The sequence below is a fragment of the Morchella importuna genome (assembly GCF_003444635.1).
Source record: "Morchella importuna strain M04M26 chromosome Unknown Morimp01GS033, whole genome shotgun sequence".
Lineage (NCBI taxonomy): Eukaryota > Fungi > Ascomycota > Pezizomycetes > Pezizales > Morchellaceae > Morchella > Morchella importuna.
The window spans coordinates 451,065-472,006 of NW_025763430.1; the positions used below are offsets into that span (position 1 = coordinate 451,065).

Consider the following 20,942-nt stretch of genomic DNA (forward strand, 5'->3'; position numbering starts at 1 on the left):
CTATAGAGTAGGTGTATGTGTATAAAGTACCGGATTATTTAGTTGCATACGCAAGTGCATGTAGTATATTATAGATTCATATCTGCGACGATAGGGAAGAAGCATGGGTATAGTTATATATTAAGGCGTGTATACATAGAGTGAACAAGGTGTATTTCTGCTAGAACCCAACGTAAATGTAGCAGATATATATATTCCCAATTGAAAAGGTACAACGTAAGCTTGATTATGAATAAAACGAGCAATCTAAGTGAGATGCCGTTATAAGTGTTACAATCGAGGCACATACGTAGCTTCACAAGGTTTAAACAAATCACCGAATAGAGATTTACTATACTCAAAATAAGCCTTCGAGTCGTATCTGTATATAATAGCTATATATGTGATAGGAAAATCTAGGAAGATGAAACACCACTTATTGACCGCCGGGATAAGAGTAACTGCACTCCGGTAGTTGAATTCTCCAATCATGCCTCATTCAGAACCGGGGAGGGGGTTTTTCCGGAATAAGGTTTGATATCGTTCTTTAACATCTATAAGATCATTGATGGTGTGTATTATTCCTGTGAGTAAATATATGTATATATATCAAAAGTTCGGCTTAGAACATCAATATTCAATATATCTTTTATCGAACCTTTCGGTGTTTATTACTTATAAACAAACATACATGTATTTAATGACCCGGACAATATTTGTAGGTTCGCTGGAATTAAACCTAATTAATTATTTCAAAATACGATTCCATATGTACCGATAAAAGGTGTATTCACATGAAACGCCATCATAACGCCATCTAGATACACTGCCTTGCATATGATCACATGTGTAATAACCCCCCTGGCGAGGTGTCGGAACGCCATTGGACGTGTATGAACCAGGCTGCCAGAAAATCTCAGCCTCGCGCCTAAGACAACAGATGGCATGCGCTGTTGCAGTCCCCCATCTTAATGACGTTTTATCTCCGTAACATCATAGTGGAGAGGTGCTCCTTGCTGTCTCTTGTGCATGTTTCCTTTTCCGGCATATTAATCATTTCCGGCGCTGCGGCCGCGTTGCCCACCAATATGGGGAGATCGAAGCACGATGAATGTTCTAAAAGAGACCAAAATTCTTCGCCGTTACTTCCAGGCTGGGCTCTGTGCACATGTGGTCCCACTCCCTACTCGTTGGGTATGCATCTTGCTAGGGATGAACCGCTTGCGCCATATAAATGCCTGCAGAACTCCGCCGCACGGAGAAATTCCTCTGGGTTGGACGGAGACAAGCCGTATCACTGCATAGTATTTTGTTCTCGTGGGGTCCAATTCGTCGCATCTGTGCCTTTAAGTAAATGTATGACACAAACGTACAATTAAATTTCATGACTGTTTGTGTTGTACATTGTGCCTGCGTAAACGGGGGTTAGGACGTTGATTCTAACGTTTATTTGAAGGCTATAATGACGTACGCGTACCTTAACTTCTGTTTGCCTAGTTCGATCTCTAGGTAGAGTTTCGGGCCATTTTTCAGGCTAGGCCGAATGTCGGCCGTCTCTTCATTCCTATGTAAGATATTCAAAGGTACATGTAGACAGGCTCTGGCCGGAGCACTCGATCGTGATAATGCAAGTGTCACAACTCCGACGTTTCGAAGTTCCGTTATAATCTAGCTTGCCCCGAACGAGCTCTGACTACAAGTACTAAAGCAGATACAAATTAGCGTTAGCAACGGAAACCCAGACTGAGAGACTTGGATAACCTTGCAATTAGTATCAGAAAGATGCACTCACTAGTATTAAATTTCTTCTTCGAATATCCTAGAAAGTATATCAGCAAGTGATATGGTAACGTGTATGCGTACATGTGCGGGTCAGGAATTGGTCGTTTGATCATCAATCACAATACTTTATCAAATCGGTATCGTAGTATAGATCGGTGTTGATTCATCTAGTAGTATTAAGAGAGAGGCTCGAAGAACCCTCTATAGATCTAGGGATTAGAACTCTCACATCTTGCCATCGTCTATGATCTCTTCTGTACCCCCAAAACATTCATTGGATAATTAGTGACTGAGAAGATAATTTTCCAGACCATAATAGTATAACACTCCTTATCCTATATTACTAATCTATCTCTCTTCTCCATGAATGTAAGGTAAGGGACTTGGTACCTTTTTTTTTCCGGGTTGCAAAACCACCCTGCTCGATATGGCTCGTCTCGTCATCTAAAAGCATCAGAGCTTGAGATCGCGTTGGATAGTATCAATACAGCCCGACTCAGCGTGTCTCGGCATCCTTTTTTCCCGAGGATAAGCTTGAGATATCTAGTGTGGCGAAGGTCCTGTGAGTACTTCCATCTCTGCAATATATTAGGGCATATACTAGTCTAGTCAGCTACTCGTCTGCATATGGGCAAAAATTGTGCATAACCATATTGTGGTGGTATGTAGACCCAGTCCAGTCCGGAAACGCCAAAAAATAACGAGTAATCAGGTACAATATATCGTCCTGATCTATATTGATAATAAAATTCATAGGTAGAATTATGAAACCGCTATCCTGAGATGTGCGATGACAAAATAACATAGCTTCCATATTCGAATCTATCTCCAAAGTTAAATAGACTCTTGTCGACAACATTGCGGCCTCTATTGTTGCGGTTGCGGTGAGTGATTGTGTTGCATTCATCATTGACTCTCGAATCTCAGGCCTTGGACTACCCAGGTAATGTGTGGCCCCCTTCCTTTAGCTTTACCGATAAGTAATACAGCAGCTTTGAACCCCACCTCACTAGTCCTAAGCCGAAACCAAGTCATCACACACTCATCTGATTCTGTCCAAATCCCATAGCTAGCATCGATGACTCTAGCGCTCTTATCACCACTAGTACTGCAGTGCCCACACAGAATTCTTCAGAATCAAAAATCTTGTCGCAGGTGATATGTACCTTTCTCATAATCCCCATCTGCACTCTTCTCTATCTCGTGTGACAGTCGACATCCCATCATGCGTATGTACTGGTACTCAAATGGAACACTCAAGCTGAGGGGTAGTAGAGTAGAACTGCAAATTCATAGCGGTGTCGTTTAAAATGATGTGGAGAGGTATAGTGGTGGGATAGATTAGAGTCAAAGGAACAGAGAAGAGAAAACAGAGCTCGTATCTCATCTGCACTGTACCGCGCATTGGCCAACACGACTCATTCGACTCTCACCTGAGAGGAAACGCCCAACCGAAAATTCGAAAAAAAGTTCAAATTAAAAAGTGATCCTCACGGCACTCATCACACTAAAGTACCTCCTCTCTCTCTCATATTCCTCATCAATATTGGTACCCCTCCAGCGGAAAGTTGGCTTTCACTAATATATGACGTACCCCCGCATATCGGATTTTCACGAATATCACCCACCCTGAGAGCTTTGACTTCACAAACCGGTTCTGCCATAAGATCCCACGAGCTCGATTAAATCGGTGGATGTGTGAAATGTTCATCTGCCGCAGAGATCTACAGGTTACGCTGGATGCGCTGTTCTGTTTCTAACCCCTTTGCTTTTGGTAATGGAGCAGGAAGGGTAAAGACGCTCAGGCACGGACTGAAAGAACGGACAGAGGATATCCTGGACTATCGGTCATGAGTTCCTACTACCGACTCTAAGGATTTGACTCAGATAAATGGACCCCGTGGTCTTTTATTAACCATATTCACTTAACTAAGCGGGGCTGCATTCCAAATAAATCCACAGTGAGGCGGCCTGGGAACTTCATGATGATTCTCTAACTTCCAAAACAATAGACACAAGAAGCAGGTTCTAATTTTCTATATAACTATGATATCAGTGAGAGAGAGAGAGGTCAAAATGATTCGCTTGCCAGCTTTAAGATTTAAGAAGAGGTAGATTTATGAGTAGAGTATCTCCATGATACCGAGATCTACTGTTTCCGTAGCGATAAACATCATATCACTGTCACTGTCAAACGGGATCTAAGAATTCAAACAAGGCTGGGTAAGAACGTCAGTAAACATCTGCTACGTGTCAAAAAAAAAAATGATAATAAGCTTTTAGGTAGAGATGTTCCTTGTCTGGCTTGTGGATTTACAGGGGTGCGTGGGAGCGGTATATATTTCGTCACAGTAAAATTCCTAGTGGGAAGACTTGGCGGCGGTAAAGTAGAAACTCAAATGAATTAAGACCGTGAAGAGAAAATTCTTGGAAACAGCTTCAGAGCTATGATACATCTAGCAGCTGCTCTACTCGAGTCTAGAGTATTCTGTCAATTTTGTTTTGGGTTAGGTTCATCCAGGGATCAAGGGCCGGTCCCGGGAGGGGAAAGAAAACAGATTTGGCGGGGATTCTGCTATCCTTCCATCGTGACGACATAAATGATGTTACGTTCTTCCACCTTGTCCAGACTAGTTCGAAGAACCAAGGCGGGTAGACACAAGTGGTTACGCGTTCTTATTGGAGTATTTGATAGCGCGCTAGTCCTCTTCCAAGGAAAATAACAAAACAACAACTCAAATAAACCACAAACCCATGCAAAATTGCATCAGTTCTACTGCAACCCTACTTTACGACCTACCCCACCACCACCTAAGAAAAGAATTATTATTACTTCCCTCCATGCAGGTTTCAGCTATCAAGGAAATAATCCGCCGACATCATCATCATCATGCTCCAAGAAATTCAAAGAACACAGAGAAAAAAATACCACGGAACAGACATATAAGTGCCCTGCCCTTTGATGTTGATGGGCTTTTACTTTTCTCTATCATCCATCACACAGTAACGCTTTTGTCTACTTTGTCTCTTTTGAGAATTTCAATAATTATCCTCTCCGCTGCCAACACCTGCCGCTCTACCACACTAATAGAAATCCCCTTGATGTGAGTAAACACCTTATCCGCCTGGATGAAGCTTGGGTTTCTACTGCCTATTAGCTGTCCCACTTATTATTCATACTACTTATTATTCCCATCACATTACATGCCCACACACACACATACATAATCCGCACCTATCTATTCCCTGCCTGCTTCTACATGCTTTAAATCCGTACTGCTACTTATACCCCACTGTCCACCGCCCACTCATAAACCCATAACCCCTCAACAGTCTATTTCCAAACCCCCCCCAAAAAATCCCACCTCTCACCCCATAAAAGAAAGTTTTGAAACTAATCAACAAGACCAGAACATCTCCTGCTCCACTGCGTGATATATCATTCGTCAGTACAGTAATACTCATAGTGCCGACAAGACCATAAAACCCCTATCTCTTCCACTCGTATTTTCGAATAAACACAGAACTTAAACGACAACAATGGCAAGGTACACTTCTCCTCTTACTTCCACCTATAGTTCTCCTCCTCCCCTTTATTACAACGACCGAGAAAGAGACCGAGTTCGCGAGAAGAAATACAATAGTAGTGGAGGCTATGACAATCAATTACAGAGATACTCATATGATGATAATAATAGTTTAACTTCGATCGCACCTGGATATGGGTTTGGAAGCCCTCATTCCCAGCAAGGAGCTATGATTCGTGGAGGTCAATCAGTGATTGAGGAGCCAGTGGTGGAGCATGAACACCACCATGTGCACCATCATATCGACCATGGTAGGCCTTTTGTTGTTTTTCTGGTCTTAGATTGCCGAGCTAACAGGGCGGTAAACTATCAGGCAATGTGAATGTTGCCGCCCAGGTAGCGGTGCGCCCCCGAGCTGTCCAACGTGAATACTCCTACGACGACCTATACGACCGTGACCGTCGTTATGGGTCTGGTGCCTCTCTTGGTTCTCTTGGTCGTGTTGGGCATGAACAACACCGTCACGGACACCATCACGGCCACCGATCTAACGGATCCCGGAGCAGTATCAACTCACGTTTTGCCCGCAGTGACATTGACCTCAACCTCGACTCATCCTTCCGAACAGGCCGCAGAGGAAGTGTCTACGATGAACGTGAATCTGAATACGCCATTATCGATGTCCCGGCCGGGACCAGAAGAGTAACCGTAGACATGGCGAGGGAAAGGGAACAGGAAGCCCCCAGCTGGAGACGCGATAATGGAGTGAGACGTTCAAGAGGACTCGGAAACGAGCTGTGGACTGAGATCACGAAAGATTTGGTGACGAGGGAGGCAATCGAGGATTGCGGGTACCAGTATGAGGAGACAGAGTTCTTCTACTACATCTTCGAGTACTTGCACCGTGATCAGATCGCGGAACTGACAGATCTCACTACCGATATCAGACGACGTAAGTTATTCACTACAGGGAGCAAGAAGCCGATTTTCGTATTTCATCGTCCTAAGAATGATATGGCTGATTCGACGTCTGCACGTATAGAGAGGGTTAGGGATATCGAATATGAATCGATCGCCGGCCGGGAACGCGACAGGGAACGGGAGAGGAGGACTCTCGACTGGGATCGTGAGGACTCCCGCACTGAAATTATTATCGAGAGTGGTAGGAGCAATGCCAATGCGGGTGGGCGCCGCCGCCGGTACTACTATTAATCGACCCATAGAGGATGGGGAGGTATTGTAACGATGTGACGACTACTTAGACTTTTTCGGAGTTGAATCCGAGGGTTTTTCTTTCTTTCCTTTTTCACTATCTCCAATCCCTTGTTCGATTCTCTCATGAGGTTGAATTTTTATGTTGAGCGATATATTTTCTTGTGATGGAAAATTTTCGGTGGGGTGTGGGTGCATCATCAGCATGTTTTCAGATGTTTCTTATTGACTGCTATTATTACGAGTTTTCTTTTTCACCTGTATCTTTTTTTTCTTTCTTTGGGAGCGTATGCGCGACTAATATCAAACAAACTACTGTACTAAACTAAATTCCGAATATTTGAACTCATTCATTCATGTACCTACATACAACGAAAGATTGGGCGTTGGAGGGAGATAAACTGTGTGTATTCGATATATGGCCGGACGAGCAAATTGTTTATTTACATCAGGACTAGAAGGGGGGGGGTGGGTTGTAGAGGATTTCATATGACAGCAAGTTTGATTCAAAACATGAACCTTCGTTGTCTTTCGTGGATCAGGTGTGTGTGTCTGAGCCGACAGTCAGCACCCTAGAGTAGAGTATGCGGAGGTGGGTGGTGGTGGTGAGTGAGCTGTCCCTATCGATAAGTAAACCCTGTTCGCATCGTATCGGGACGCACACCAGCGTCATGATCGGCACGGACCTTGTCGGTTTCTTTTCTTTTCTGGGAAGTTGCATTTTGTATGTAGGATCCCTAAAGCCAAGACGTTAGGGTTGCATCAAGATCATTGGCTCCTAACCATGTGTGTGTAACTGTGTAACCCAGCAACAACGTGTTGAGCTCCTAATTGGACAGGGCAACCTAACATTTGCGTCATGATGCAAACAAACACCAAGGCTCACATCTTCAGCTTCACCAACCCTCACTCACCCCCCCCCCCCCCCTCGACACTACATGTACCTGTAGCTAACATCTGGGTATCCTCAAATCTACACACACTTCTGTACCCACCATCATGCCTATCTCGCTGTACCTTACCACCTACAACTGCGCCCGACTCCCTCACCCTCCTTCATCTCTGTCCCCCCACTTCCTCTCCGCACTAAGTCCCCTCTCCTCCGAGCCTCCCTCTCTAATAGTCATCTCTCTCCAGGAGATCGCCCCTCTCGCTGCCTCATTTCTCGGAGGATCACAGTTGACATCCTACTACGCAACATTTACCACAGCTGTCCGCACTGCCACCAGGTCAGCATTCAATGAGGACTATGCCCTTACCGCCTATAACAACGTCGGCCTAACCGCCATAATGGTATTCGCACGTAAACCCGCTCTCATAAAGTCGGTAACCTATGCAGCCGTCGGCCTCGGTTTCCTGTCCATGGGTAATAAAGGCGCCGTTGGTGTTCGCCTAATCCATAGTCTCCCATCGGACCCCAGTAGCACCGTGACACTCACGTTCGTCTCCGCTCATCTAGCACCCCATGAGCACAATATTATCGCGCGGAATGCAAACTGGGAATCCCTCGTTAAGAATCTAGTTTTTGCCGACCCGGCAGGCGACGAACAGAGTGTCTATTCCCCATCATCCCACCTCTTTATCTGCGGTGACCTCAACTATCGTACCTCTTCATCCCGACCGGGAGAGCTTGACTATCTCGTGTATCCGCAGCCCCAGGACAGGATCAATGACAACACGCACTATCTACAGTTGTTCCTACAGGATCAGTTGAGCATCGAGCGAGAGGCTGGGAGGGCTTTCCAAGGGCTTGAGGAGGAGAAGGTTGATTTCCCACCCACGTACAAGTACGTAATTTCGCGGCAGGACAATGAAGGAGAGTACTGGGGATGGAGTAGGAACCGCTGGCCTAGTTGGACGGACCGGATCTTATATCTACCAGCCGACGGAGTGGTAGTGCGGAATTATACGTCGATTCCGCAAATTCTAGGGTCGGATCATCAGGTCGTCGCCATGCATGTAGAGGTTCCTGAAGCACCGGTTGAGGTGGAACTGGCGGCCCCGTGGGGCATTCAGGAGGGGTGGAGGGGTAGAAGGGCTATAGCTAGGAAATTGGAAGTGTTTGTAGGAGTATTGGCATGGCTATTGGGAGGAACTGGACGGGGTATATTATTTGCCTTGTTGGTGGGTGCAGCTGGTGGATGGTGGGCAGTGAGGGTGTGGATCCAAGGATATAGGAGGTTAGAGTAGATACATGTAATAAGTCTGTTTAGATTTGGTTATTAATGATACGAGAAGCCATGCCGTCTTCTTAATCCACATCATGTACTCTGTTGGCATATATTAACGTCTCGCACTTGACACGATCAACTGGTCACGGCACTGACAGAGCCAATGATTTCTTGGTAGGATTTTGCCCCCGTACCTCGGGAAGCCAAGAACCCCGGAGTAAGAAGTTCTGAGAAATAATGTACTTTAATAATTCGAAGGAAACTTTTATGAAGGAGATGTATGAAGCTAGTAATACCCACGCTCTAAGGGCGGCATGTTCAGCTACAACATACTCTGTGTATGTAGCTGGAAGGTCGGGGGTAATGGGTTAGGGCTATTGGCTACCAAGGCGACCATATATGGTAAGGAAGCCAAGACAGGGCTCTAAGCACTCATGAAAACGGCAGAGCGTTAGGGAGCTTACTGGTCATGTCCTTACATGTAGTTGGCGGGCTTTGGGTGTGTTTGATTGGCTCCGATATGGAAAGACTAAGTAGGGATTCTGTAGAGTAAACAATACAAGCTAGTATCCAGCTTAAGATATCCGTTCCTATGTATGATATTGTCTCGTTCCTCGAAAATCTCCTCATCGATGAGGTGGCGTCTTTCAACACGCGTATCACACATGATTTCCTCTGCTACTCACCCCACTATAAATTATATGCCGAAAAATTGAATCGAAGTACAGCGATGGGTAATAAGTCATCAGACGGAACGCCACCAAAATACGCGTTTGCAGGCAAAATTGTGGCTAGGTCGTCCGATGACTTATTACCCACCGCTGTAGAATAGAGATGTTCCCCTTGTTTGGATTGGTCAAATTGGCGTTGAGCCTCAATCCTTCATATCTAAACTCAGGGCATAAATTTCAAGCACCTTTCTACCAGTGGGAGTTACGTACAGCTCTCCAGTCAGATCAATTCGATATTTCCGAAATTATAACGGTATAGGGAGGTGCGGTCACGAAATCCGGCTCTCCTTTACCGCCTCAAACGTTCTACAGCTATCCACCACATTACTTAGACTATGTTAGCGGAACTTCGGGTTAGAATAAATGCTGGAATGAATGAGCCTAAGGTTTTAAACTGACCCTAGGGCCCTGCCTATCTGCCACATGGCGATGTGCTGCTGTACTGTAATTACTTTATGCACTTACCTAAGTATCAAGTGAAGTACCGCAAAATCTCAGGAATAACGAATCGAACTGGACTGGAATATTTTGCTTCGGATTGGTCAAATGCTTGTTGAGCCTCAATCCGACAAACCCAAAGCGTAACTTTTGGTCGTCTTGACCAATGGGTAAGTGGTATTCCAGCCCAGTTCGATTCGTTATTCCTGAGATTCTGCGGTATTGGTTTCACAGAAAATCCGATCAAGGGATGTTACACGATACGTATTTCTTTAACTTACTTGTAATTATGAAGATATGGCTCTGTTTATCTCCCGGCTCCATATTGTGACTTTCGGTGCGACATACCAACGTGCAACCGCGTGCATACTACACGGTGATTGGCTTACAGACGACCCAACATGTGATGTTGATTTCGATATGGTTGGTAGTTGAGTTCTGGGTGGTACCACCCAAACCGATATTCATCCCCAGCTTAATTAGTTTACCAGACATATCAAATTGAACTATTGAACTGGCAATGAACTGGAAAGCTGTACTCTCACTGGTCAAGGCAGTTGAGAGTTCAATTCGGGCCGGTGTAATTGAGCCTCATTTCAACACGCATTTGACCAATTGTAAGTAGAATATATATCTTCAATCCAGATATTGCGTTCGTTATTCTGAATTTTGTGCAACATATGAGTCTAATATGACCAGTAAAGTCGTCGATTGTAATGGCGTGTTAACTCGACAAGTTGTAAATCCATCTATAAATTGGGTAAGGAACAAGCCAGGTGGAGCACAGCCAGCACAAATTTCAATCTATTGTGGCCAGGCCCAACCGAAATCGGCGCAAAAACCTCTTCCAATGTCCCTTCCACCAATATATGTATACGACCTTATTTCTCGATCTTCTCGTCAACTAGGTATATACGTATAGGTAAACGTTATGTCTGGGCCAAAGAAATTTGGTAGTATACGTCGTATCAGTGTCAAACGTATCCGTATTAAATTAATTCTATTACCAGCGAGAGTTCTTCACACGCCAGCCTTTCAAACCTCAATCCACTGAAAACAGTTATCCTCTTGTTGCAATGTACCTACGTACTCTCATTCCACCTGGCTCCACACTCATGTAGTCCTACACCCAAGGTCAATGTCAACTATCCTAGACAGTCGGGTTCGCCAGACGAATCGTTTTTTTTTTTTTTGAGTGTTTTCACGTGAGAGTTAATAACCACGTGTAATCAAACCACATCTTACTGGCTTCTGCTTAAATGGCACGTGGCACAGTTGGCAATCAGTCAGGGCTAGGGCTTGTTACTAGATGATTTCAGATAGTTATGCAGAGATGACTTCAGATAACTTAGACTTTATGATAGTCTTTCATCGCTTCCCGAACGTCGAGCTATCAATTCGACTGGTTAAAACTCGCGAGAAAACCAAATGCGACTTTCCGTAGTGAAACGATAGCTACCTTGATGCATATACATGCGCGATGCCTCCCGGATGCTTCCATTACCATCACTTTTCGTTAGTGACTGACGAATTGGATCGCTCCCTCGGAAAATAAAATGGCCGCATATAACCTTCTTTCGGGATTCGGGATGATCTGCTGTGTCCATTGTTTCCGAGTTAATTGTCACCGCCAGTTCTGTGGCATGTGAGTATGTATGGTAATTGGTCTGCATAAGCCATTGAAGTTAAGGATCGAGGTTGCGGGGGAAAATGCGGGGAAGGTCTTGCATGGATGAAAGACCTGGGAGCCCTTTTGTCTTGAATAAAGGTTTAGGTCGAGCTGACTGCGATCATACAGTACTGTTTCTTACCAACGAGATGTTGCTGCCACTTATCTACTAGCGCCACTGTTGTTTCTAATTCGCGATGATGTTACAGGGATGCTGGTATCAGATTCATCATATCTGAGCGCCATCCAGAAAGACGTCACGAGAACTCTAATATCGTGGGACAAGTCTTACTCCAAGTTTAACCTTATTGCTCTTTTCAGCTTGCCAATTGTTTATCAATCCCTTTACGCCATATCAATCACAGTTACAAAGTAGGATCAATACTTAGTAATTAATAGATTATACTTATACAGCCAATTCCCGGTAGTATTTATGATCATGATTAATTGGCCAGCGCTGCAGCTTGGTGAATAAAACAGAACCCTCTCCGGATGAGAGCTATGTATACGAAAGGCGTAAGTGATACTTGTACTCCCGTCATATTCGTCCGATCGTGGCTTGTGGAGAGCAGTTACGCAGTCTTACATACATTCATCCCTTCGATATTCTCAGCCTTGTTTTTAGCTCAGGATAGCTAGATAAGTTTCCCCCGTTCCATCCTAGATCCTGCCACTCTCTCTCTGGCTTCCTAGATTAATATTTTGAAGGCATCCCCAAGCAATAAATAGCTACATTCTATACGTTCTCTCAGGTCTACCAGCTAGACTATATTAGAAACAACGTCACTCTACTCCTATCTCCTATCCTTCTGTCAATTTTACATATAAATATTTCAATTTATCTCATTTTTTTCTTCTCATTTTGCAACAACAACATGGCCAGTAACTACGGCTTCTACGAGTCTCGTGGCGAATATGGTCGAGATAACCATATCCACAGATACGGAAACCCTGGAAATCCACCGGATGATCAGGAAAGAAACAGAAACGGAGGGCATCCATATTCTGGGCCACCGCCGGTTAACTCCTCCTCCGACAACTATCCTTTTTTTTTAGCAGGTGATGGAATTGCCCGTGAAGTAATACAGACGGATATCCCTCGATACCTTGGGAATAATGCAGTATGCAAGCCAGGAAATAGACAAGTATGTCCTGAATCCTTTTCCTGGTTGATAACCCCATCGGTAGCTAATCAATTATGCACATCTAGGGACAATCTGGGTTCTTGTATAAGGGCTATCGGCCATTGACTGATGTATTAAACCTTTAAATTTTAATGATCAGGTCTTGGTAAATACATAAGTATGCTTGCTAATAATTCTCCAGGCTCAAATCCAGTCTTTAAAAGAAGACTCTGTAAAGTACACGAAAGAAAAGCAACAGCATTCTCTTAGATATGGACGCGACGGTCCCGGTATGGAAATAATTCTTTCTACGATTCCAATTAGGTAAAATGCATGCTAATATAACCTTTGAATTATAGATTACTTGGATTCGTTGACGTTTAACCATAGCCACCAAAACAACCCAGATGGCTATAATCCACTTGGTACGACCTCTCTGAGACCTGCTGAAGGATATGTTCATCCGATCTCCATACCAGCATCTTTACAAGCGCTAGAGCCACATAGGGATCCACGTTATCGCTATTTGGCTGATGGAAGACCATGGTACGACAATTTGGAAAGAAAATATGTTAAACCTTTCCGGGATCCTGGTACCATCTCTCCGGAACCTATCCCTCCCGTGCACATTCCACCGATGGTCCCTCCACCAACGGCCCAAAGCAACTATGGAAATCCGAACCATGGAGAAGCTGGCAATATTCTGCCGTCGGAGAATTCGGGTCGCCCGCCCACACCGCGCGATAGTTCCGGCGCACCTCTACCTGGTCGTTTCGTACGACAAAACGATGGCAGATGGTATTACGAATTCCACCAGGACATACCAAGGACACCACACCGATAAGGTCTCCCCGATGCTTATTTCTTTTTTTTCTACTTTTTCTCCCCTGGAACCCGGATTAATATTTTGCCGGACTTTATATTCCATGGTTTCCCTTTACAGATCGTTTCCCTTATTTCCATGGATAGGATCCATTGGAGGCTAGGACCCACTTCTGGCTACTACTGCTCTAAGTCCTTGATGTCTATTTTACCAATTTTCCACACACACCCAAAGTACATCCAAGAGTTCCATACTCTACTTCAGGTTTCCAGGTTTGAAACACGTTTCACGTTATCCACACAATTACGGGCCGCTTGCAGGTACCAAAATTCAGGAGAAACATTTCCACACTAGTACTCCTTACAGTCGCTGGATTCATACCACATAAATAATCACCAGATCTAGCCCACAGGACCACATTAGTTATCAAGATGTTTACACCTTTAAGTCCCTCTACTTTGTATTGACACTTTTCTTTGTGGCCAGGGATGATTTATGAGTTCAGGACCTTGATAATGCCAGGAAAGGGTTTCCAGCGGGAATAAATAACTGCCATTTGTTTTTTTCAAGGCTCCCAGGGTTTTCAAATTTTCTGTCTTCTCTCTGTTACAACAATCTCAGCTCAATATTTTTCCTGTTTTGGGGCCTTTCTTCAACCCTCACGATATACAATAAGGGACAGGGCTCTCTCATTTAATCATTCACTTCGAACCATCACATACTAAATTTACTAGAGGATTATGGAGGTATTGTTGTATAACGTAGTATGGGCGATTTGTAAAGCTTGTTTCAATGCCTGGTGAAGCTTCTTCAAGTGACAATAAGGTCCTTACTCTAGTTTTCTTTTCTTTGTTCCTTCCTTTTTGTCGTTTTTAGTATCATCTGTTTCTTGCGAGTGATTTGTTCATGCCAAATTTATAGTTGCACTTAGGTTGTTTATATTACATGTAGTTACCAGCACGAAGATTATTTCGTTTCTTCCCATGTTTCTTCTCACATTGGTTTTATATGCGTATACAGATAAGCCGGTTTCCTAAGGATTCTTTACGGGCACGGCGCATAGTTGTTCTGTCCCTCTGACCCTATGGAAAACGTTCACACGCAATAGGCACCTAGCCATTCCCGCTTTCTAAACAACCAAGAGCCATAATTCCATATTAGAGCTCCGAAGAGATGAAGGAAGCCCATCCACGTGAACGGAATTCTATTTAATATGCGTAGATTCTACACTACTCGTAGAGTGACTCTATCTGTGTTTCCACGAGACGTGGCTTGGAGACTTACTACTTATCTTACAAGATCGTAGACACGGCTACCGCAGTAAACCCCCGCGCTCTGGGATGAAAGATAAACTGCAAGAGTTGGTTTTTCACGTTCTGTGGCCTGAGCCCTCTACTAGTTGGAACATAAATTCCAAGTAGTAGGCAGCAGGTTTCGCCATGAATTAGGACTATAAACAGCAAATAAGTTATAATTAGCCCGTCAGTCAAAACCAAAAGATCCCAAAATGTTGATAACGAGCTCTCCTAACATAATTCCCGCAAGCTTAGGCATACCCTCTATCATATCACCACGACCCCATATGCGTCACGTCACACCAGCGTCCTCTTGCTATCATGAACGTCCCGCTAATCACAAGCAAATCCTCCGCTAGCACTCAAACCAAGCACCGGGTGCAGCCTCATTCGCCGTGTACATTTATTAGACAGTGTACCGGGTGTTGAGGGTAAGTGATCAGAATCTGATAAGTGAATGTTGCGGTGAATACGTTTATTTTTCTTATCAGATTCTGATCACTTTTCGCTATACCCTAGTACACTCTCTGGATCCAGGTCGCAAACACTTACCCAGTCGGGCAATATTTACTCATACTGAGGGCGTACCAGACGTACGCCGCGGGAAAAAAGGCTGTGGAGAAAGGAAACGAAAGGCTGCATGCACGTGTATACTGGGCCATATGTGCAATTTGTGTACCCGGGCTAATGCCTAGGACTGCATGCGCAGCTTACTATTGGTTGCAATCGTGCTGGGGACGCGCACTCATGTGTTTAGTCCAGGGTATCAAGTCGATCTTATGTACACTTTGGAAGTCTCTTTTTCTTCGACATATGGCGCGAGAAGGCATGGGGGTGGGTGTGTCAACTTCAGAGGAACTTTTTTTGTATGGGAATTAGAGAAAATTCCACCGTCAGGCTAGGCGCTAGTACCATTATGGGGGTAGATCTCCCAATTCCTATAGATTGATTGGCTGCAAACGCCGAAGTTTACACACCTACCCACCATAGCTTCTCGAGCCATAGAAGGTAGATACATACATGTATCTGCCTGAGCTAGCTGCCGCTAATTATTGGTGCTGGATCGCCGTGTCAGTTGCGAATTGCGGTTGGCGTCCCTGCTCAGCGTACCTGCCGGTATCGATAGTCACGCAGTGATGTGCCCAGTCGGCCGCATTCCTGCTGGGGCGTGCTACCTGACGGCCAGGCTGAGCGGGACACTGGGGTATAATGTCTGTGCGGTATGCCGAGTGTGAGTCGATTGTGGGTTGGGGCGTGCTAGGGAGCTGTGCGTGCAGCCCTGGACTTTCGAGTCATGTTGGGATCATATGCGGAGGGTGATGACTCGGGATGGTGGTGCCTAGGGCTGGGTGGGGACGCCGTGGGCTGTGTTTCTTTAGTTTTTGTTTAAGGCTTGAAGAGGAAGCGGGCCGTGATAGTTGGGGGAGTGGAGAAATTCGAGTGATTTTTTATGATTGTAATTTTGGGTGTTGGGGTGTTGCTGTGTGCGCAGATGTAGTAGTTTAGTGGTGGCTTTATGTTGGTTTCTGTTTCGTTTTGTTTGTCTTTCGATGGCTTTTAGGTGCGCAGTACTTGGGGGGTACTGCTAGGTTGGTGGATTTTAGAGTGTAGAGCTTAATTTCTTCATGCGCAATTGCGCAATTGAGCTTAGAGAACGACATATATATTTACCACCATCACGAAGAATACCTCAGAGTGTCCAACAAGTCTCTAAAATATATCTTGGTGACTCTCAAACTATTCAATTACAATGTCACAGCTCTCAACAGACAAATACTAAGAATCACCATACAATAAATGAATCAACAGCGATACAAAAAATCACAAAACATCACTCGTTCCACAACCTCACTTAAACCCCAACCAACCGCCTCCAACTCCGAGAGCAGACAAGAGAAGCTTAACTAATCTAAAAAGGTAAGAAATCTATTACGAGACATTTAAAGACCCTACATGCGCTAGTTTTAGTTTTATGCGTCATGAGTTATCAATCGTGTTTATGCGCAGTTGACGAAACCTCTAATAGAGCCCACCCGGCCGGGCCTCGACACTATTTCTTTCACTCCGGAATCTTAGGCTTTACTGCTTGAGAAGACAATGTTCTTTATCTCTTCGATAGCTGGAATTACAGCACGACAGTATATAGCACTGCCGTAGTGTTGGCTCCGAATGGTTAGAATAATAGAAATCGGCCCACCCATGGGCGGGACACGTCACCTGAGACCTCAGTTGAGACATAAAGCTGAGTCTAAAGACAGTACAACACAGCGGAGAGCTTCTCTGTTTTCCGGTCCGCTGGCTCCCGCCCAGGAAAGAAACACTTATCACGGAGGAGAATGCCAAACCGCACACCCGGAACACTCCCTGCGGTGCCGCAATCATCCACCGGAGGAAATGTGGCGGTCTATGGAGTCAGGCAGCTGCAGTGAATCAACTGATTTACTCTACTATTAACCAATCAACTGAATGAATCATCATCAAACCAAGCAAAAGAAAATATAAGTACGTTTGAACCGAGTGATATTTCATGACGGTTCGGCGAATAGCCTTCCAAACGGACAATTTTGGTCATCTAACTCTAGAGATTTCAGCCATACTGCCAACCCGATACGCTCCGCTATTCAAGGGTCAGTTGGCGAGTCGGTAATAATAATCAGGTACACATGTGCTCGAATGGTGTCCTCGACCGTGAGGGGACATATAAGACAATTCCACGTAGTTAGCTACGACTATAGCCACTGTGGCTAAGGACATGTAACCAACAAATACGTAGACAATAAGGCTCTGAGGAGAGGACAACATACTACTTAGCTATATATATAGGATCGGATGGACTGTTCTTCAAACTCCTCACTCAACCACTTAAGTCTATCACACTTGCTATCCAGGAACCTACTGCACTACTATTACTATGGCCAATAGGTTGCGATATATTTTTCTTCTGGGTCGAGAAATGGGCCGGACCGGAGCACATTTGGGGTACTCACTATTGCTACGTATGCTGGATGACATGAGTCTGTGACGTCTACATGTAAGTACCAAGTACAGTGAAAGATTGGTATAGACGTCTTCCCCGCTCACGCTCATCAGGACATCCCTTGATCAGGGTAGTTTATATAGTAATGAAAGGATCCACATTGTACCATAATCGACATCTATGCCTCCTCTCAACCAATCATCATTAACAATCCGGATCATCAGAGGGGGCCCTGGTGAGTGGTGTAGACGTCTAAGGTGGCTCCCATAGGGATAACCTCCTTACAAGGTACCGCCTTTCGGTCCCATACTCATTCCGTTGGGTTTTCACATTGATACTCTCTCTATATACGGGTAATCCTCTTGTAAGGGCCCAAATTCCTGTAGCCAGCGTATCTTCATATAGCGAGCGAGCTTTCGCTGTACATGCCAATGCATTCGAGCCACTCAATTCGTCATCATTCCGGGCCCAAGTTCTTTCCCGGTCACCACAAAAGCTATATATCACCACTGCGTTAACCCCCGACACGATACGCTTCGTCCTTCGACCAAACACCAACGAGTGAGCCCCCATGATGCGCGGCAGCGGAACCAGCGCCAGAGATCCGCACCAGGCGCCGATAACCTTTTCTTCTCCCGTGCAGATCCTCGATTTAGATTTATCCGAAGGAGGATCAGCAATGTTTCATGTTTATCATTAGGGCTAGGGTTGTTGATCTCCGGGGATTCAATTCAAGATTCGCGGGTTCGGGAGAGAGTTCCTGTTCCAGAAGGCGCAGAAGAACATCAGATGGAACTCTTGCAATTGGGTTGGCTATATAACATAACTTAGGCACTCTCTATTTTGCCGTACCGCACCCGTCAGGATTGGGATTGGGTCGACGGTAGTTGAAGAGCAGAGTAGCTGGAGAGAGCAGGTATGTTGTGCACAAAAGACGGACTGACTGACACCGAGGATCGCAGAGAATGGGGGCGGCAGATCAGGCTTTCAGTGGCAAAACAAGAGACTGAATTTCTATTTCCGACTCCGGTAAAGGTTCGCCCAGCATCCATCTCGACGTGCCCAATGAATGAGGCTCTAGCCAGCTACCTAGCTATCTAAACAGTAAGGCGGAATTCCTAAATCGCTCTTCCGGTTTTTTTGTTTTGTTTAAAAGCCGATCCGTGTTGTCGGATATTTGGTGTTGGGAGCAGGAGAGACGGAATAAGCAAGTTGAAGTGGGGTAGCATGGCGGGGTTGCTGGCTGGTTGGGGGAGGTGCGATGGACGGGATGAATGGGGAAACAAACATCAAGCTTTAGCTAGCAGCGAACTACTTGCTTACCTTTTCACCTACCTGCTCTGGTTTGGTGGTTGAGGAACACTTGGACAGGCACGGTGATAGATACAGACTAACTACTATCACTCTCCTCCAAAATACGTACTCAGAAACATCTCATACACATCGATTCTCTTTAAATATTTCATTACACCCATCGCTCTAAGAATCGGTCCTCCCAATCGCCTCAGGAACCAATCTCTCTCTCTCTTTCTCTAATTGCCACATTTGCCATCATGTTTCGCCGTCCCACCACCAGCGCCCTCTTACGGCTACGATTATGCCCTCTCCGCAGCGGCGCTCTACTTCCCAAGGCATCTCCAGCCCGTATTGCAGTAGCACCATTCTCCATCTCCGTGCCCCAATGCAACGAATCAAAGCCCGGCCAGTTTGCACGTACGGACCCTTCAATCACGGTCGAGTATCCGGAGGAGAAGGATATGCCTTCTAGTGCGCCGGTCCGCAGGGTGAAGAGGACACTGGGCAGCTTCTCGCTGGAGGGTAAAGTCGCGGTAGTGACCGGGGGCGCAAGAGGGTGAGTCTTGCTAGTTCCTTTTCTTCACCTCCTTAATTAATCTCCGACCTTTCTTTCCTCTTTTTTTTGCTTTTGCTGGTGCTGGTGCCAGTTATCTGGGTGTGGTATTTGCATATTGGGAGTCAATGGGAGTGAGGAGATTGAGAGCAACTGGCTGGCTAGCTAGCTAGCTGTATTTGGTCTCCGCGTGCGATTGCAGTTTATCGCATCGGACGAAGATGTTGTTGCATGCAGCGAGAGAAGAAAGAAAAAACCTTATCTATCAAAAAATCCATTACTACTACATCTCTATATATTTTCTTTTCTTTATATTGGTTGGGTCAGCGAGTAATCTTTATTGACCACACATAGTCTCGGATATGTGATGACCCAGGCCCTCGTCGAGTCGGGTGCTGATGCTGCGATTGTAGACCTAAATGGTATGTTATTATTCTGTCGGGATGGTTAGGGATGGTTCAATTAGCTAGGGAGACTGATATATTGCCGCCGGCGGTGATAATGCAGGCGAGGAGGCTATCAAAGCTGCCGCGATGCTGCTTAAGCACTTTAGAGATACCAATCCTGATGCAGACCGGTAAGTGAAGTTTTTCCCACCATCTCGAGTGCCGCGCGCAATCCACCACCCTCCCACAAAGGCAAAAAAGGAATCAAAAAAATCGCTAACACCACCATGCAGAGTGCCCACAATAACCGCACACTCAGCCGATGTCTCCTCGCCGGGCTCGGTCAAGGCCGTGATGGAAGAGGTGCTTTCCCAACACAACAACCACATCGACGTCCTCGTCACCTCCGCCGGTTTCACAGAGAACTTTAAGGCGGAGGACTACCCCCATGATCGCATGCAGAAACTCTGGGGCGTCAATGTAGACGGAACATATCTATGCGCTGTCGAGGTCGCCAAACACCTCATTGCCAGCAAGAAGCCAGGCTCAATGGTGTTTATTGGCAGCATGAGCGGGAGCATCGTCAACATTCCCCAACCACAGGTCCCCCCCCCCCCCCCCCCTCTCTTTCTCCTCGCGCACGCCATAGGGAATAAAGTGCTGAAATGAAACTACTTAGGCACCGTACAACGCGGCCAAGGCGGCCGTGCGCCATCTTGCGTCCTCGATGGCGGTTGAATGGTCAACGCATGGTATCCGTGTGAATTGCATTTCGCCGGGCTATATGCTCACGGCGCTGACAAAGAAGATCCTCGATGATAACCCAGAGCTGAAGGCGAAGTGGACATCGCTGATTCCGCAGGGGCGCATGGGGAATCCGGAGGATTTGATGGGCGCGGTGGTGTTTTTGGCGTCGGATGCCAGCCTCTATGTTACCGGGGCGGATCTGAGGGTTGATGGAGGGTACACCGTTACCTAG

The 20,942-nt window shown here is 45.6% G+C and overlaps 5 protein-coding genes across 5 annotated transcripts; all 5 read left to right on the forward strand.

Annotated features, from left to right (window-relative positions):
* Positions 1-4,602: 4,602 nt before the first annotated feature.
* Positions 4,603-5,245, forward strand: LAJ45_09042 (uncharacterized protein; the record flags this gene model as incomplete). Its single annotated transcript, XM_046118588.1, has 2 exons — positions 4,603-4,865; positions 5,173-5,245. The coding sequence occupies 2 exons, from the start codon at positions 4,603-4,605 to the stop codon at positions 5,243-5,245; spliced, it is 336 nt and encodes a 111-aa protein (XP_045968265.1).
* A 56-nt stretch (positions 5,246-5,301) lies between these two features.
* Positions 5,302-6,500, forward strand: LAJ45_09043 (uncharacterized protein; the record flags this gene model as incomplete). The annotated part of the gene is made up of 5 exons (XM_046118589.1): positions 5,302-5,309; positions 5,460-5,599; positions 5,662-5,794; positions 5,855-6,240; positions 6,331-6,500. The coding sequence occupies 5 exons, from the start codon at positions 5,302-5,304 to the stop codon at positions 6,498-6,500; spliced, it is 837 nt and encodes a 278-aa protein (XP_045968266.1).
* A 999-nt stretch (positions 6,501-7,499) lies between these two features.
* On the forward strand, positions 7,500-8,690 carry LAJ45_09044 (uncharacterized protein; the record flags this gene model as incomplete). Its single annotated transcript, XM_046118590.1, has 2 exons — positions 7,500-7,866; positions 7,960-8,690. 2 exons carry the CDS (start codon positions 7,500-7,502, stop codon positions 8,688-8,690), a joined length of 1,098 nt encoding a protein of 365 aa, XP_045968267.1.
* A 3,694-nt stretch (positions 8,691-12,384) lies between these two features.
* Positions 12,385-13,477, forward strand: LAJ45_09045 (uncharacterized protein; the record flags this gene model as incomplete). The annotated part of the gene is made up of 4 exons (XM_046118591.1): positions 12,385-12,654; positions 12,720-12,764; positions 12,836-12,923; positions 12,993-13,477. The coding sequence occupies 4 exons, from the start codon at positions 12,385-12,387 to the stop codon at positions 13,475-13,477; spliced, it is 888 nt and encodes a 295-aa protein (XP_045968268.1).
* A 5,804-nt stretch (positions 13,478-19,281) lies between these two features.
* LAJ45_09046 (uncharacterized protein) lies at positions 19,282-20,942 on the forward strand (the record flags this gene model as incomplete). Its single annotated transcript, XM_046118592.1, has 5 exons — positions 19,282-19,580; positions 19,932-19,999; positions 20,085-20,154; positions 20,257-20,566; positions 20,643-20,942. 5 exons carry the CDS (start codon positions 19,282-19,284, stop codon positions 20,940-20,942), a joined length of 1,047 nt encoding a protein of 348 aa, XP_045968269.1.